Raw genomic sequence first — 18,140 nt, forward strand, 5'->3', positions numbered from 1 at the left:
AATACGAAGAAAGTGTCAAACTTTATACATTATTTGGCTTCATAACCTCTCATGAACTCATCTCATACAATAGTTTGGAAACAATAAACTGTATCAACTTCGATGGTATAGTCAAGTGTTGCAGATGGAGGAATCTGCAAACCGGGTCCGAATTCGACGTTTTTGTTTCCGAATCCTAAGGATGGTGGGATGATCACTCTACGTTTACCTCCAGCTTTCATTGACCTTAGAACATACTCTATGCCTTCGCATAGTCCTTTGCTATATGGTCTTGAGTCCATTACCATAGCTAGTGACTTCTTCTTGTCTTTGCTTCCGAATGTGTCGACAAACACTTGTTCGGTTCCATGTACTTTTCCCTTTACATCAAACACTACCAAGTATCCTGAGCTTGGAGTAGCTCCACTTCCAGCTTGTAGATCATAGTACCTGCACGGTTACATTTCCAAAAAGACAAAGAGCTTGAGTTTGTCATGAATAGAAGTAAGTTTCAGGCTCAGGATAAATTCAGAACCATTGCATTCCACATGTTACAAGGGTTTACCCAAATATGAGATCAAAGCAAGACAAAAGTCCCATTATCAAAATGAGAACCAAATTGAACTTTTCAAGAGATTGAGTTTGTGATGAATGCTAAGGTATACAAAGAAGTTTTAGGCTCAGCAAGGGTAGATATAGCAGAACCACCTCAAACAGTAGAAGGATTTCCCAAAATGACATCAAAGTAAGGACAAGTCAAAGCTATAGAGAATGCTACAATGCTAGAATACTTAACACTGGAAGAACACAAAACTTTTCTATTTGATGGAAACATAAATCAACACATGTAATGGGGAATGTACCTTATGCCGTTTGGTAAGATGAACTCTTGTTGCTTTTCTAAACCTCTGCCAAGAAATCACATAAAAACATTTCAAGTTTGTGAAGATGATAACAAAATAAACTATGAGCTCAAATCTTCGACTTATAGATGAGTAACCTTGTGGTATCTTCTTCCTGGAACACATCGAGTGGTGATTTCTTCATCTGCTCAGAGACAACATCAAAAGCTAGAAACCCAGACCAGGTTAATCCAGCACCGATTCCAAACCGTCGCGTCACTGGAGAAGCCATCCAATCCGTCATCTTCTGCTCTTGCAATGTGACCGCCACCGCTGGTTCAAGATTCCCCTGTAAAGCAACGCTTAGCGACTGCGATGGAAGGTTCTGTTTCGGGTGTTGAGAAGACGAGACAAAACGGTGGTGAGAAGGAACCGTCGAAGTGAAGAGAGTCGCCATTTTCGCAACAAATTTCTTGAAATTGTATTATATTCTGATTTCATATATACAATTGTATAAGATGCAACCTTATCTTATTTGGTGTGATGAATGGTCAGAAACTTGAATAAGGACAGAGAGTTCATGTAAATAAACTTTGTCAACGAAGTTTATGGTTGCAAAAATAAATGTCTTTTTTTTTTTTTTTTTTAACTTTTCTCTTTTTCTCTCTCTCTCTCTTTGTACAGTTCAAATTTGTAAAAACAAAACAGAGGACATGAACATCACTGGCAAGCAAAGACAACACACGAGTATAAACCCTTCTCACCTTCATCAATCTTCATCTTCTATGAATTTTCTTTTGATTTCTCTAATCACAAAGATGTGTTCAGACACCACTGAAGCTGAGCCAAAAACAAGACAAGGAACATCTGTAGCTTCAGATTTTCTTCAAACAAAAATGTTTTTCTTCTTTCTTATGTTTTCAATCTTTTTGTTCATGTTCAGTTGCTACTGAAGAAGAAGTTGGGACTGGTCTTGGGATGTTGGAACCTGTTACAGGTCTCTGTAGCCGCTTTAGGGAAGCCATTATCTCTGCAAAACTTGGCCTCAACTTTGGATCCCTGATAAACACACAAAAAAATAACTAGATGTATCAGTGAAATCATGAGAACAAGACAGCTTAGGAACCCCATTGTCAAGTTTGATGAACTATAAGCCGTAAAACAAATCAAGACTCTGATTTTATGAAGTGTAAGCACTACTACTACTTCACATTTGGCTGAAACTTAAATCTTTATATATTTCTTATACTCACGTCTGCCAGCATTTTCTGATGATATCTGCAATTGCTGGATCCACAAAGTCTGGGATGTCAAGACGTCGATGCTGAAAACCAACTGCCCCAACAACTTGCATTGCGTTCATTTTTCCCCACGGTTGCTGTAATGTAAAGAGTTCCCATAGAATCACTCCGTAGCTGTAAACATCGCACCTGTTTTCACGTATTGTTTTATCCTGACATTAGACCAGTGTCTTAAAAAAGGGAACAGAAAGAATGAATATTCATTAGTAAAAGATTAAAGAGCATACTTCTCATTAGCAGGTTCGTTTCTAAGCACTTCAGGAGCCATCCATTCAGCCTGTATAAGACCAACACATAACTAGATTAACGAACTCGCAATCACAATAACTGTAACGAGAAATGATTTAGACAGGGAAGACGGTAACTTCCTTCTAGCTGCTTACCGTGCCTGCTGTTGACTTTGAAGAGAGGTATGTACTGTGTTTCATTCTTGACAACCCGAAATCACACACCTGATATATGAAACTCCATTATTTGTTATGCAAACTAACATCATCCAGTAGGTAAGAAACCATAAATTCTATATTTACCTTCACCACCCAGTTTTTGTCAACTAGAAGGTTTGGGGACTTTAGATCGCGATGGACAATCATCGGACTACAGCTGTGCAAATAGTTCATTCCACGAGCCTGAAGTTTTTACAAGTAATATGTTTACTCAACAGGTGATAGAGATAAAAGGAAGAAAATATTGTGAATAGAAAAAGAGTAATACAGCATCAAGGGCCATTCTCAGACGCCTCCTCTCGTCTAATTGGTTATTTGGCCGGTGGATTAATCTATACAAGCTACCTCTGCACAAGTTCGGAAAGAAAACTCTACTGTAAAAATTCAAAAACTAAGCACAACCAAATCGAACCTATTCAAACTATCCAGATTTAAGAACTTCAAGCAAATACTTGTAACAACACTCATTATTGCAAATAAGATTTTGGCATTTAGAGGTCACAAACTAGTTTATTTCAAAAAGAGAAAAACAGAGGCATGCGCTTCATGAATAAGGAGATGGAATGTTGTTGTAGCCATGAGAATTGTATTAAACTAATGAAATCTAGCAAAGATCATAGTATTACCTAGGAAGAAACTCTGTAACAATTGAGAGATTCGGTGGACGAGTCACAGCTCCCATGAAGAGAACAATGTTGGGATGTCTAAGCTTTTTCATGATTCGGACCTTGCATCACAAGAATATATAAGATGGGTGTGATATAGAACTATCAACATGGAAAATTAGGAAAAAAAAAAGGTTAGAAGAAAGGCTAGTACCTCACTTCTGAATTCCTCCAATGCTTCTCCTGATAGATCTTGATCAAGGAACTTCTTGACAGCCACTTCCTGTCAATTTTAACAGTTTCAACAATATGGAACTCAAACTAAGGAATTGCTAAACTCTTTCTTCATCCATTTCCATGAAGTCTAATTCACAGTAAATATTGGAAAAGCAAATGTAATAATACTCACAGTCCCGTGCCAATCTCCGCGATACACTTCTCCATATGATCCTGTACCAAAAGAGGTAAACTATTTAATTTTTATGGTAGAGGTAGTTACACCAAAGCAGATAACAGATGATAAGTCAGTACCAAGTCCAATACGTTCTCCCAAAGTAATTTCTTCCCACAAAATCTCACAGTCAGATACATCATCACAGTCAGACTTGGAACTTTCATTGCCAACAGATCTGTCAGATATTCTTTCCTCCCCTGAATTTGGCCCAAGATTAGAGTCCCCACTACCTTGAGGCTCATGTCCACCAGAGCCAGCATCGCCATCGCTATTCGAGGCTAATTCAAGTTGTCTGGACACGGCTGCAGCTGTTGCCACAACTGCAGCAGCAGTGGCCGTGGCAGCAGCTGCAGCAGGAATTTCTATGGTGGATGAGTCTGAGTTTGCAGACTTGGCAGCAGCAGCAGCAACCATTGAAGATGCAACAACAGCCGCTGCAGCTACAGCAGCAGGAACGGTCCTGGCATATTCTGTCGAAGAAGCTTCAGAATGCGGAGAATCAGACTGACTTACAACTTTGTCATTATCACGTTGATCATGTGTATTTGCTTTAGGTTGCACTCTTGGTAATGGTGGCAAAAACCGCACTGGACCAAAATCGTTTTGGTGTCTTCCTTGCTGAGCTGTCTCTAAATCTTTTCCTTTCTCTTTCTTGGCTTCAGTCGGGATTTTTCTTTCAACGGTTGCCTCCAATCGCTGGGAATAGACTTCAGAAAATAGATTGGGAGGAGCTACAACTCCGCTTTCAAGTAATACATCATGAAGCTTCTGAGCTAACCGTGGATTCTCTTTGGCAGCATCAATCATATATTGTGAAACATCTTTGACTTTCATCCTCTGCGCAGCTGGGGAGCTAACACCTTCAGTCCAAGAAGGTGATCTCATATGGGTAAAAGAATGAATAGGCCTGCTTGGGAGGTTTAGAACTGGAGCCTTTTTAACATCCTTCTGATTTTTAACATCTTCCTTAGATATATTTGGATGAACAATGAGATCGCCTCCTCCTCGGGATTGATTTCTCTCCCTGGAACTCTTGGTACTAGAACGATGTTCCCCAACCCGAAGCTCTGCATTCTCTTCCAGTGAGCTCTCAACCCCATTGCTGGAAGAAGCTACTTGAATAGAACCACTGTCTCCAGGAATAGCAGTATAGGCAGATTCATCATAGTCTACTTGCAGTCCAGCTGCATCAGCTGGAATGAGCGTGCCTGGATCTCCCATGAGATCAACAATGTACTCCCTGAAATTCACAATTGCATTGCATATAACTCAACATTTCTTTCAAGCCTCAGTTTAGCTTTAGGAGATGCAGATAATATACTAAACTCCATATCGACATAGGTACATATGCTATTTTGCCTATTAAATATAGCACATACACTTAAAATTTTATCTACAGCAGAGTACATAAACCTATACATGACTGAAAGGAGAATGATGATACACATTAGTGTGATTATTTACCTGCCATCATCAGCCTTAATAAAGTTCATTGCCACATCTTCAGAACCGGTATATTGCTGTCCTTTGACTATCCGACAAGGAACACCAACGCTATCACACAAAACCTACAAAATTTCATACAAATAACGAGACATAAGAAATAATATAAACTTAAAAGTCAATAAGGGTATGTCAGCCCACGTAGTCGATTGAAAATGAATCACAATAAGCTGGCGAAGTGCATACTTTGAATAACAAGGCACGGTGACGAGCCAATCCAATAGTTAGCGAACCAAGTGGCAAAACCATGCTTCCAAGAGTTGCTTTCAAACTGTAGCTAAAACTCCTCCAAGATCTCAACATGCTATCAGGATGCACAACTGGTCCACCCATGTAATTTCCAACCGAAATAGCCAGTTTCCTAACTAATTCACTGTTCACAAAACCAGAGGAAGAAACTGATTTTGATTTTGCAGCAATATCAAGAGCCATCTGTTCAAGTCTCAAGAGATTAGAATCCCCACTTCTGTTCACAAGAACAGCTTCCCATGTCTCACCGTCTGAAACAGGTGTCCCTTGAAGATCGAGTAAAGGAGGTATTCTATCTGATGATGATGCATTGAACACTCCATACAAGTCATAAAAACCATCCAAGATCTTGTCATCATAGCCAAGACAGTTGTAATTCTGTAAATGCAAACAAAAACAAATCAAGTAATTAGAGAGTTCTTGAGTGTAATTAAAGAGTTTATGTAATGCAGAGAAAACAATGAAAAGCTAATTAATCACAACTGAATAGAATGTTTTACCCAGTATCGATAAGCAATGAGTTCAGCTGGAGAGTTCTCAGGAGCAGAAAAGCCTAAACTGAACTGCTTAATAGCTTCAATCTGAGCAGCCTCAGGATCCTCTCTGGCACTTAACTCTAAAGCCAACTGTATCTGATTCTCTTCTTCAACAGCTGGATCCTTGGAACCTAAATCCTGAACACGTTCAGACCCAGCAGTAACAACAACATGATCATCATCATCACCATGTTCCACAGCCTTCTTATCAGTAGCCGCTTTGGCGGCGGCTCTGTTCTTGGCATTGAAAGAATTAGGTGGACTAGGGCTTTTTCTATGACCAACAGAGCTTAACCAATTGGATAAACCAGAAAAGGGTTTGACTTCAGGGCTATTGCTGTGATGAGACCTCGGTGATGATGACACATCGCTAGACTTGTTAATTGATCCTTGAGCTTCATCTGACTGTGTGATATGAAGTTTCTTAAGAAAGCTCTTCATGTTCATCTTCATACTCTTAAGCAAATGATCAACCTTAAAATATCTCCATCTCCATCTCCCAAAATCCAAAAGTTTCTTCCTTTACTCTCTCATAAACCCTAATTCCTCCCCGGAATCAACGACTCATCAGATTATTTCAATCAACACCGTCGAAAGTTTGAAACTTTCACCGGAACAGAGGACCCTTTACCTGGATTTCAAAACAACATGAACTTGATGAGAGCTAGTGAAGCCAAAAAAAAAAAAAAACACTCTTTATTTTTTTTATTTTGACAAAGCATGAAAATGGTTAAAAGCACACACACCCACTCAGTTCTAAAGCAGCTTAAAAAAAAAAAAAGCATATATAACTGACAATTTCTCTGTATTGATATGAACCGCAAATTCTTACCTTCACCAACTTGTTTTTTCTCTATTTCTCTCTCTTACGCCACTTTTTTTCTCTGTCTAAAAAAGATTGACAAAGAAAGAAGTGGTGAGAGTGGCTCTTTCTCTAGAAGAAAATTAAAAGTTTTGTTTTTTTTCTTTGTATTATTTTGTTTTCTGGGTTTGTGAATTACTGTGACATGCAAAAAATGGGAAAAAAAAAGGCGTATCTTTTTCACTCAGCTTAGTGCGTGAACTTGCAAAAGAAGAAGAAGACGAAAAAGATGAAGACCAAAAAAGATTTTATCGGAACATAGTTAAAATTGACGTCGATTGAGGCGTTTTAAACGGTTATCTTTTCCTTCTTGTAAAAAGCAAAGAATCTACGCCTATTTATTTTTGGGAAAATATCATTAAAATCCTAAAATTTACATTTTGGTTGATTTAATTCATGAACTTTTCACCTGGTAAAAAAAAAAATACCCATTGTTGACTTCTAAATAATTCATGAACTTTTGTTGATTTCCTTACAAGGCACAAAGTTTAGTGACCAAAAAGAAAAATCACATAGGATTAATTAGCCGTTAACAAGAATCCATTAGTAACAAAACAACATCGTTTATCAAACCTAAAACCTTCAATCTAGAGTTTTTTATTTGGGGAAAATGGAAATCAAGTTTTAATTTGGGGTTTTAGGTCTGATTAAATAGCATCATTTTATTATTAATAAAATATCGTTAACGGTTTATTAAGCCCGTATGATTTTTCCGTTTGGCTACTTAACATTATATCTCATAAGACCAAGTCAATAAGAGTTTGTGAATTATTTAGAAGTCAACAAAAAATAAGGTTTTTTCACCATATGAAGAGTTCATGCTTTAAATCAAAGATAATGTAAACTTCAGTATTTTAATGATATTTCCCCATTTGTTTTTCATTAATACTCAAATTTTTATATTTTATAAAGGTATATCATTTGAGAAAATTGGGAGATTTGTTTTTGTTAATATGAATTTTGTTTTTGGGTCGAATCCCAAAATCTCGTACTCTGAATACTAAATAAGATTAAGATAGTCTCTTCGCTATTACTAGTGTTCGAATACAAAATTTCTAAAATTCTTCTTCATAAAATGTGAAAAAATACCAATTGAGCTACCGATTTCAAAAATAAAAGTTTTATTTGAATCAGTTATAAAAATAGAAAGTTTTTTTGGTAATACGTTTTTTATCAACTTCAGTTCATATGATTCATCTACAACATTTTTGGAGATGTTATTGGACTAAATTAAAGCTTTGTAATGAAGCACTAGTCTAATAGAGAATATTTGTCCAATTTTTTCCAAACAATATATCACAAGGCTTTTGGTCCCTTTTTTACTGTATTTTTCATTGGAAAAAAAATATATATAAATAGTATTACTGTTTGGATCTTAGGGGGGGTTATTGGATCCTTGATTTTAATGGATTTAGAAATCCAAGTTAAATCATGTGTTATTCAATCATTCATTTTAAAATATTTTTTTAAATTCTGTGTTATTGGATTTATGAATTCTAAATCCTAATTAAAATGACCCCTTATTCATTATTAAAGATTTGAGTATGGATTTGATTTCATATTGGATTTGGATGGATTTGAAAAGATGTTTTACTTGTAAATATAGGAATTGGAAATCTTTGGTCTCCACCTAGTTATTTGGGTGGATTTGGAAAAAAAAAATCACCCCTTACGTATAATAGCAAACCATACAGAATTATCATAATAGCAAACATATTTTTCCTCTCTGCATTATCATAATATTGATTTTAAGCCATTTATCTACACAGTCTACATGGAAGACATGTGCGCATGGCAGCTCTCTTACATCTTCTTCATCTCCATATCTAGTCAAGCAGATGCAACAGCTCTGCAAAACCAAATGCAGACAATTGTTAATAATTGAACATAAGGACATTGTATGCCTATATACAATTGACGTAATATTAAACCAACGATAATGAAACGTAAAAGCATACAGATCATGAAATGTAATATTAAACATAATATTATCGTAATATTAAACGTAATATTTCTGCATTATTGTAATAGCAAACCAACGACAAAAAGATCATGAAGAATTTAACCTATAAGACCAGACATAACAATACTGAGAGAAAGAAATTCTTTAATGAGAAAGCAGAAAAGGTGTTCTTCGGCCAGTGATAGTCAGTAATAATAATTAGCACCATCACGTTACGCTTAATCCAACCATAATGCTAATCAGTCAACATGCTAACAAAGACTTCTTTCATTCCTAACTGGTAAATCACTAACTGCGTCGTAACGAATATTTTTTTTTTCAAATTAGGAACTTTTTTAATACCTTCCCATACATTATTTCTTTTCTTCTTGACCTCTCTTTGTTCTTACAACCCAAGAACAACAAAGAAAATATGCCAATTAGTGGAGAGAGACAATAACATCAAACATGTTGACTGATTCACTTGAGAGTGATACGTGAGAGATTATTTTTATAAATTCTATTTTCCTTTTATAAATTTTGAATTCTATTCTCTAGGATTTTCAAATCCACTTTCTTTGACTTTCAAATCCACATTATTTGATTTTTAAATCCATATTATTTGATTTAAAAATCCATGGATTCCATGTGAATTTCCAAATCTTATAAGGATTTCTAAATCCATTAAAATCAAGGATCCAATAACCCCCCTTAGTGTATCTCTTTTGGGCATAAAGGATAACCATTAATGTCACAGAAATTAAGACCAATAACTTTCTATATTGAGAATGACAAGAAATGGCTTATTGGTAAGTTGTCAATTCTATGGAAGACAAATGAGAATTTAACTGAATATTCTCTTAAAAAGATAACTCTATTATGCACGTGAATATTCTAATTGTGTAATGCAGTGTCCGGTGAACCACGTAATAACAATATGCAGTTTAACTATTTATGTATTTTTAGTATTAGTTTGTTTAAACGTAAGTAATTAGTTATATACCAGTATTAGTCAAGGAAGCCGACCTATGTCTGATGTTTTCTTGGTTTAATTTAACGGTCTTAATTTTTGTAGGAGACAACGGTAACATAACCGATTATATATTCCTTTTTTTTTTTTGAGGAAACTCTCTTTTCGTTTAATTTTCTAAAATACAGTAATTGCTCTGCGTGAGACACCATTATCTCTTTGATCATTCAACTTACTATCATCTACTATCTAATTAGAAAGATTAATTCATTTTATATAGTGGATGCAACTAGAGATATATTATGTCAAAAGATGGAAGACCACACGTATGCATGTATGATTTATGTCAATCATTGTATCCCCCTTGGACGGAGTGAGCTGTGAGCCTCAAAGCCAATGGTCGACCTACATCCACTTTATATTTAATATTTTACATTGACTCTATAGTGTCCACACGATTGTGAGGTTCAGAAAACGTTACATTTATGATTTATGGTCACTTTGTTCTAGACGTTACACACACTATAGGGTAACTTCTCATGGGAAGTCTGCAATTGTTTTACAACATTGTATATATATGGTTATTTGCTGAAAAAATGATTTTAATGTAATTTTTCAAAATATATATAAGAATATTTAATTTTGAATTTTGTTTACTTCAATGAGAGGAATGCTGTAAAAAAAAAAAAAGTAAACACTAATATGTACATTAATTTTCATATACATCCCCCCCTTCAAATGTCGTATGAACACTTAAATAAGTTATCTACTTTTTTTGCAACAATGACAATGACACTTTAAATAATTTAGTAAAGGAGATGTATCTGAATATAGAAAATGGAGGAAAACGATTGGAGAATGTTAAATGCTGAATAGTAGTTGGCCAACAATTCAATTTTTTGAGCGGCTTGAGATTTGGCCTTTGCTAAAAGATCTGTTTTTTTAGAATAAACACGTCACCACTCAACCCTCCTATTGATTCATTATTATGTAAAAAAGCCAAATAGCCAAAAGCTTTTTTAAGATGAATATTCGAGTATTTTGGCGTAACACTATTTGAAAGGGAAAATAAAAAAAAGTAACGCTATTTAAGTCTTCCTTAAAGGTTATAGAAGACTAGAACTTTGACTCGTTTTTTTGAGTATAAATTTTAACATTAAAACCTTCAAAACAAAAAGTAAGAGGTGTGAATGTGTGACTAACTAACGCTATATATGAATGTAAAAAATTAAAAATACGTTTACGTGATAATAATAATAAAACCTTGCGTGGGTGTGAAGAAGAGAGAGTTTAATAGGCCAAAAGGCAAAGAGATTAAAAGGTTACAAAACATAAAATAAAAACCCGTAAAATAGAAACATTCGTTTGCAACGCGCGAAGGGTATCTTGGTGACGCATGGCTACGTCATGGTTATCCAATCAGAAAAGAAACAATCTCTTTATTTTAGTATTTTTTTGGGAGTTAATAAAAGAATTTGGTGCATTCCAATTGGGTGCCAGCCACACATTTTTTTTGGTGTTGGGGACCACTTCCCCACCTATCACTTTTTTCTTCTTTTTTTTTTGTTACTTTTGTTAAGAAAACGTTAAACCATTGATGAAAAGTCTAGCTAATGGTTATTATAATCAGTTAATTTGTACTATACTCTCTCTGTTTTTTTTATTGTCGTTTAAGCTTTTTACACACAGATTAAGAAAATTATTAAATTTTCTGTTTTATCCTTTATTAATATATTTTAGAATTTTTTCATTGGTCAAAACATTAAAACAATAGGGATAAAATTGGAATATTCACCAAACATGTGCATTGAAAATCTAAACGACAACTATTATGAAACAAAAATTTAGTCCTAGAACGACAATTAAATTAAAACGGAGGGAGTATATATTTCAATTGGTAGTTTAGGAATTTTAGGACGTCAATACACATATCCATATCCAGGAATGGTTTTTCTTTCAAAATCAATTTATCAAAAATTGATACGTCGAAAAAATCAAAATTATGATCCGATTTCTTCATATATCTAATTATATATAAGAAGCTTTATCATTTTCTAGATTAAGTTGCATATATTTCATACGAAGTCCGACTATTGTACTCATTTAAGCCTTGCATAAGAGAAATCAATATACCTCCTCAACTATAGAAGGGGATAACTATAAGTCTATAATACCGTTTAAGAAAAAAAAAAAAGAAAGATAATGAAATCGATATTGCTTTTTTTTTTTTTATTGAGTTTAATCTGTAGTATATGTGTGTAACTGTAGACTAAAAAATGTACTTAACTCAGTAACTGTATAGGAAAAAAGTTTTAAAAAGGCGTGCACAATTAAAAAAGATATATCAACGTTTTGCATCTTTCGCTATCGTCCGGAACTCCGGATCAAAAAGGCTAAGGCCCATTAAATAGCATGCGAACGTCAAAAAAGTGGGTGTCACAATCAGTAGGCCGGTTTAGGATAACCGAGCATTTAAACCATAAATCAAAAACCAATTTGGTCAATAATTTGATAACTAAACTACATATTATTAAGCTATGTCTACCATTACTAAATTATCATTATCTTGTGACACAAGGATTTCTAACACAGAGGATCCGTCCTCCCAAGACACTTCCGTCGAGTTTTAATCCCCTAGTAGAATGTTTTGCCATATCAATGAGAGCAAATCTGTAAAAAGAAAAGAAAAAATAAAGTCAATTTTTTTTTTGTTTGCGTTTGCATGTAAGTTGAGAGTGGAGGGGACAAGTCACAAACCCCAAGGCAACACCGGTAGCACACTCTATGGGAACATGAACCCTTTTGACCTTTCCACATGAACTGAAATGTTTCCACAACGCTCTCTTGATTTCATGCCTAGGAACGGAAATATCAAATCCTTGACAAAAAAGGGTCCGATTATTGTTTCCCTCATGATCTTTATCTCCGAAATTGCACACATCACGGTTCTGACATCGAAAATATATAAATAAGACTTCTTTGTAACCAACTCAACTACAGTATGTAAAAAAAAAGAAAGAACATATGATGATCATGATTTATAAAAAGAAAAGAAAAAAAAAAACATATACTCTGAATGGTTTAGGTCGTTTGGCACTTGTTTGAATAATCAGCCGTAGTACTTGAACTGTTTCAGTCATCTCTTTCAAAGATTTCCTCAATTTTTCTATTTCCTGAACGACACAAAAACATAAGTTGTATAGTTCTCAAGTAAAAGTTGAGAAAAAGTGAGGGGAAAAAATAACTAATGTAGTAGAATCTGACCTTCTCATATTTCTCCATCTTCTCCCAAGAAAAAGAAAAAAACATTCAATTGTAAAACGTCTAAGTTTGTAGGGATGAAGAAAACTAAAATTACAGCTTTTATAAGATAGTATCAGAATAGGAGACCTCCTCAGATCTCTCGTTGTGTTTCGTCTTCTTCCGTTTTTCTTTGATTTCCAAATTATTCAACTCTCTCTTATTAGCTACGTATCGTTAAAATCAACATAACAAAAAGACAAGATTTAGATATCGTCAGTTCACAATCAAATTAGAAAAAAAAAAAAAAGAAGAAGAAATTGACAGATCAATATATACGTGCCTAGCTATTTCATACCTTTTTGCAAAGGATTCGTGACTTTTTATGCACATGATGATGAAGAACTGGTTCAACCTAAAAAAAATCCGAAACAACGACAAAGTCCAGTACTCGAATTGTGAACAAACCATAAACAGAGTACAGTAAAGAAGAAGAACAAAGAATAAATCCATAAGAAAGAAAGAAGATATATTATACATCGGTGGATGTCGAGTATTTCTTGAGCCTCTTTTACTTCCATGGTAAAAGAGCACAGCGACTGCTACGTTTGCTATAAAAAGAGGAGAGTCAAACAAACCCTAGGTAATATTAATTTTTTTTTAAAATATACATGCGACAAAAAATAATTAATTAGCTAATTTACTTGTACAAAAATGTTAATATTTTGTCTCTCAAGTTGTTGTTCTGTTCTAGAAGCTTCCTTAATTTAGCTCTCTCATTACTTTGTCTAATGCCCAACAAACATAAGAAAAAAAAAAAAAAGTAGGCTGGGGGAATTTAGCTGTTCTAGAGAGCTAAATTCTGCTCTTAACCCATTAATTGATTTAGCTTCAAATATATAACCAGCCCACTTCATCCGTTGACCTTAGATAGTCTCACTCACCTAATCGTGGGTTGATGTGATCTTAAAGCTTCCTGACTAGTCAATCACTACTTTGGGACTTTTGCATACATCTCCATAAAAGGATAACTAATGCTCGAACAATAAGTTTTTGAATATTTCGCTGTTGTTCGGATTTTTTTAAAAAAGGCTAAGGCCCATTAAATAGCACGCGAACGCCCAAAAAGGCAGTGAAGTGTCACGATCAGTACACCGGTTTAGGATAACCGATCATTTAAACCAAAAAATCAAACCAATTTGGTTCTTTCTCCTGCGCGCGTCTCTCTCTCTCTCTTGCAAAGATTTCAACTTGGAACAAAAATAAATTAAAAAAAAAAAAAAAAACAGTACAGAGAGAGGAAGAAGAACATGTTTTCAACTCTTCGGGAGAGAGAGATTAAAAATAAAAATAAAAAAAATCAGCGAATAATGTGGAATCAATAACGAAGAAACGCTTGGTCGAGAGTAAAATCTGAAACCCCCTCTCCCAAAACAAAGATCTGTGATTTTATTTATTACTAATTTAGCATCTCGATGGGTGGTGGTGGCAATCTCGTCGACGGTGTTCGTCGTTGGCTTTTTTTTCAACGCCGTCCTTCTTCTTCTTCTACCTCCTCATCCAATAATCACCACGATCAGATTCACAATAATCCTCCCACCGTTTCTTCTATTCCCGACGACCCTAACAACGACGGAGACTTTACGAAACTTACTTTTATTGAAGATTTCGATCCTTCTAAGCTAAAACAGATTAAAGTTCCCAAACGAAATCACTTACCTATGGAGAAAAAGGTATATTAGATTTAGGCTTGTGATTTTTTGATTGTTTGAATCTGATTTGATTGATGATGGATGAATAAATCTGGTTTTAATTTTTCAGATAATACCTAATTCTGAATTCTTCACCGAGTATGGAGAAGCAAATAGGTATCAGATTCAAGAAGTTGTAGGCAAAGGAAGCTACGGAGTTGTTGGTTCTGCTATTGATACTCACACTGGAGAAAGAGTTGCTATTAAGAAGATCAACGATGTGTTTGATCATATCTCTGATGCGACTAGGATTCTTAGGGAGATTAAGTTGTTACGTTTGCTTCTTCATCCTGATGTTGTGGAGATTAAACATATCATGCTTCCTCCTTCTCGTAGAGAGTTTCGTGATGTTTATGTTGTCTTTGAGTTGATGGAATCTGATCTTCATCAGGTTATTAAGGCTAATGATGATTTAACTCCTGATCATCATCAGTTTTTCTTGTATCAGCTTCTTCGTGGTTTGAAGTATGTTCATGCTGGTTAGTTTAGTTAGTTTCTCTGATGATTTTTTTTCCTTTTTCGCTTGTGTGTTATTATGATAAAGGTGTTATTGAACACAGCTTACGTTTTCTCTGTTTTTTGCAGCGAATGTGTTTCATCGGGATTTGAAACCTAAGAATATTCTTGCTAATGCTGATTGCAAATTGAAGATTTGTGACTTTGGTCTAGCTCGTGTTTCCTTTAATGATGCCCCTACCGCTATTTTTTGGACTGTGAGTCATCGTTTATCACCAACACTGTGAAAAAAGCAGTCTGTTCCTTAGGCTTAAGTTGCATTAGAGCACCATTCTCTTTTAGTGCTTAGTGTACTCACTCTGACTAACTTTTATTTTAATAGGATTATGTTGCTACTCGGTGGTATCGTGCCCCTGAACTCTGTGGATCCTTTTTCTCCAAAGTAAGCTTATCATTCTCTGCAGAATGGCATTATATCTTCTTGATTTAGGAAGATGTGTTACTGTGTTTGTTTTGGCTCAATTTTTGTTTTCTTTTCCTTGGGGGTTATTTTAGTTCTTGTTCATCAATCACCTTCATTTTGATCTCTGCTCTGTGTTTCAGTCTAACATTGTGATTTATCCAGAACTTGCTTCAATACCAATGCTGAATATTATGTCTACAATATTACTATGTCAGGAGTTCTTTGCAAAGACCTTTTTTAGCATGTGCTTTCTTGTATAGAGCGCTGTTTTTCGTGCAATGTATATTTCCATGCGAAGTTCTCATCCGTTATCTCTTAGAATATGATGTATTCCTATTGCGTCCACTTTTGTATTATGGCCTCTGCTTCAGACTTAATTAATTATCTCATGCTAACTGTACTTTTGCTATATCCAGTATACCCCTGCAATTGATATTTGGAGTGTTGGTTGCATATTCGCCGAAATGCTTTTAGGGAAGCCGTTGTTCCCTGGAAAAAACGTGGTTCACCAATTGGATATAATGACCGATTTTCTTGGCACTCCATCTCCAGAGGCGATATCAAAGGTCAATTATAATATTTGAGATGGTCGTTTTGTCCTTCAGGTTATAAAAGCTTGAGCTATATAGCTCTCCTTTTCTGCGGAAGAAGAAAAAGACTATCCAGTAGTTGAAAAATTATTTGATCAAGCAATTTTTCATCAGTGAAAGTAATATTGAGTTGCATTATAAATGAATATGCTATCTTTAAATTTACAGATCAGAAATGATAAGGCGAGGAGATATCTTGGCAACATGAGGAAAAAACAACCAGTCCCATTCTCTAAAAAATTCCCTAAAGCAGATCCTTCGGCCCTCCGCCTTTTGGAACGCCTGATTGCCTTTGATCCAAAAGATCGTCCGTCTGCTGAAGAAGTAAGAACCAGAATCTTTATATGCATTTGTACATGAGGCAGTACTACAGGACACGTCGACGCAGAACCTGGAGGATGATGAAAATTCAAATAACAAACTACAGTTCTCTGTTTACTGTTTTGAAATCCTTAATATCTCTGTATTTACAGGCATTAGCTGATCCATACTTCAGTGGTCTGTCAAGTTCAGAGCGGGAACCATCGACACAGCCGATTTCAAAGCTTGAATTTGAGTTTGAGAGAAAGAAATTGACGACAGATGATATCAGAGAGTTAATTTACCGAGAGGTGATGACCCTTCTACATCTCTTCTTTGGTTTTTGCTTCTCCTCTGTTCGTGATACTAATGGATTACTTTAAAAAAACATAGATATTAGAATATCATCCTCAGATGCTGGAGGAATACCTTCGTGGTGGCAATCAGCTCAGCTTCATGTACCCCAGGTTGGCTAATTGATCAAATATACATTCTCAAGCTAATATGAAAGGGAACTACCCAATATGTTGAATTTGCTGCAATGGCTTTCTAGAATTTTGGGTGATCTGTGCTTAATCAGGAGTCGTAGTGATGACCCATCTTAGAGCATCGTTTGTTAATTGCTGTGAAATGCTTGCGTATTAGGTTTTTAGGTTAAAATGTTGATTTTGGTGGAATGAAATAGTCTAGTTCACAAGTTACTACTTGTTCTAGTTTTAAGAAACTTGGCTGAGAAAAAATAACCATGCCGATGCAGTGGGGTAGATCGATTTAGGAGGCAGTTTGCTCATCTCGAAGAAAATCCAGGTCTGGGAGGAAGAAGTAACGCACTTCAGAGACAGCATGCTTCCTTGCCAAGGTCGGAATTTCTTCCATTTACATTAAAACTATTGTCTCTGCATCAGTCAAGTGATGGTATTTTCGAAAGTAAGAGCTAGCCTGCATTATTGATGTTCTTGAATTGCATTTCAGAGAGCGAGTTCCTACATCCAAGAATGAAACAGTCGAAGAAAGCAGTAACGATATCGAGAGAAGAACAGCAGCTGCTGTAGCTTCAACCTTAGACAGTCCCAAAGCTTCACAACAACCTGAAGGTACAGACAATGGAGGAGGAGGGTATAGTGCGCGCAACCTGATGAAAAGCTCTAGCATCAGTGGTTCTAAATGCATAGGTGTTCAATCTAAAACCAAAACTGAGGTAAACGAAGAGAAACCCCATTTCTTAGACGCCTGAATGTTTTTCTAATTTACTGATCTTGTGCGAGGAATTATAAGTGTTATTGTGTTATTTTGCAGGGTCCCATAGCAGAGGAACAAGATGAGACTGTTGCTGAGATGGCTGTGAAAGTTGCATCTCTTCACAATTCTTAGTGTTTCTCTTATTTTTCTTGTTTAATTTATGGTGTTCCCCTATTTACAGAGTTGTAGAAGCAAAAGTTTGGTTTCTCACTCACTCAGAGGTTTAGGTTTGGTTGTTGTATGTAATACTTCGAGGGGGACTGTGATATAACACTTAATTGCCAATGTAATTTTGTGTATCATAGCTCGAAATTCAAACTAATTTCCGAATCATGTATAAAAGACTTGTATACTTTTGCTGGTTAAAACGTTATGTTACTTCTTAATTCGTATTCACTTAAGCTTTTTTAAT

At 35.4% G+C, this 18,140-nt stretch overlaps 4 protein-coding genes across 8 annotated transcripts; 1 reads left to right on the top strand and 3 right to left on the bottom strand.

Moving 5' to 3' along the window:
• Positions 1 to 2: 2 nt before the first annotated feature.
• On the bottom strand, positions 3 to 1,536 carry LOC104712979 (peptidyl-prolyl cis-trans isomerase FKBP17-3, chloroplastic). The gene is made up of 3 exons (XM_010429995.3): positions 980 to 1,536; positions 843 to 887; positions 3 to 429 (listed from the first exon to the last, which is right to left on the bottom strand). The coding sequence occupies exons 1-3, from the start codon at positions 1,276 to 1,278 to the stop codon at positions 63 to 65; spliced, it is 711 nt and encodes a 236-aa protein (XP_010428297.1). The 5' UTR covers positions 1,279 to 1,536; the 3' UTR covers positions 3 to 62.
• LOC104712980 (putative serine/threonine-protein kinase SIS8) lies at positions 1,427 to 7,089 on the bottom strand. Of its 4 annotated transcripts, none has more exons than XM_087467052.1 (14): positions 6,748 to 7,089; positions 5,880 to 6,546; positions 5,317 to 5,757; positions 5,092 to 5,195; positions 3,705 to 4,867; positions 3,583 to 3,623; positions 3,388 to 3,456; positions 3,195 to 3,295; positions 2,837 to 2,915; positions 2,653 to 2,751; positions 2,506 to 2,574; positions 2,350 to 2,399; positions 2,075 to 2,251; positions 1,427 to 1,880 (listed from the first exon to the last, which is right to left on the bottom strand). In XM_087467052.1, the coding sequence occupies exons 2-14, from the start codon at positions 6,366 to 6,368 to the stop codon at positions 1,742 to 1,744; spliced, it is 3,021 nt and encodes a 1,006-aa protein (XP_087323178.1). In that variant the 5' UTR covers positions 6,369 to 6,546; positions 6,748 to 7,089; the 3' UTR covers positions 1,427 to 1,741. The 4 variants fall into 4 exon arrangements, 3 of the variants coding, with proteins under 3 accessions (XP_087323178.1, XP_087323179.1, XP_010428300.2); XM_087467053.1 differs by having other exon boundaries at positions 6,662 to 6,757; XR_015566842.1 differs by lacking the exon at positions 2,837 to 2,915 and having other exon boundaries at positions 6,662 to 6,757.
• Positions 7,090 to 11,895: 4,806 nt separating this feature from the next.
• On the bottom strand, positions 11,896 to 13,729 carry LOC104712981 (nucleolin 2-like). 2 transcript variants are annotated; one of them, XM_010429999.3, is made up of 7 exons: positions 13,468 to 13,569; positions 13,288 to 13,344; positions 13,080 to 13,156; positions 12,954 to 12,971; positions 12,761 to 12,862; positions 12,447 to 12,637; positions 11,896 to 12,359 (listed from the first exon to the last, which is right to left on the bottom strand). In XM_010429999.3, exons 4-7 carry the CDS (start codon positions 12,969 to 12,971, stop codon positions 12,251 to 12,253), a joined length of 420 nt encoding a protein of 139 aa, XP_010428301.2. In that variant the 5' UTR covers positions 13,080 to 13,156; positions 13,288 to 13,344; positions 13,468 to 13,569; the 3' UTR covers positions 11,896 to 12,250. The 2 variants fall into 2 exon arrangements, with proteins under 2 accessions (XP_010428301.2, XP_087323182.1); XM_087467056.1 differs by having other exon boundaries at positions 12,954 to 13,156; positions 13,468 to 13,729.
• Positions 13,730 to 14,143: 414 nt separating this feature from the next.
• LOC104712984 (mitogen-activated protein kinase 15) lies at positions 14,144 to 18,114 on the top strand. Its single transcript, XM_010430000.3, has 11 exons — positions 14,144 to 14,662; positions 14,751 to 15,159; positions 15,266 to 15,393; positions 15,519 to 15,578; positions 16,016 to 16,165; positions 16,358 to 16,513; positions 16,663 to 16,800; positions 16,883 to 16,956; positions 17,247 to 17,348; positions 17,462 to 17,687; positions 17,786 to 18,114. The coding sequence occupies exons 1-11, from the start codon at positions 14,405 to 14,407 to the stop codon at positions 17,858 to 17,860; spliced, it is 1,776 nt and encodes a 591-aa protein (XP_010428302.2). The 5' UTR covers positions 14,144 to 14,404; the 3' UTR covers positions 17,861 to 18,114.
• Positions 18,115 to 18,140: the final 26 nt, after the last annotated feature.

Source organism: Camelina sativa, chromosome 9 (assembly GCF_030686135.1).
Source record: "Camelina sativa cultivar CO46 ecotype springtype chromosome 9, ASM3068613v1".
NCBI lineage: Eukaryota > Viridiplantae > Streptophyta > Magnoliopsida > Brassicales > Brassicaceae > Camelina > Camelina sativa.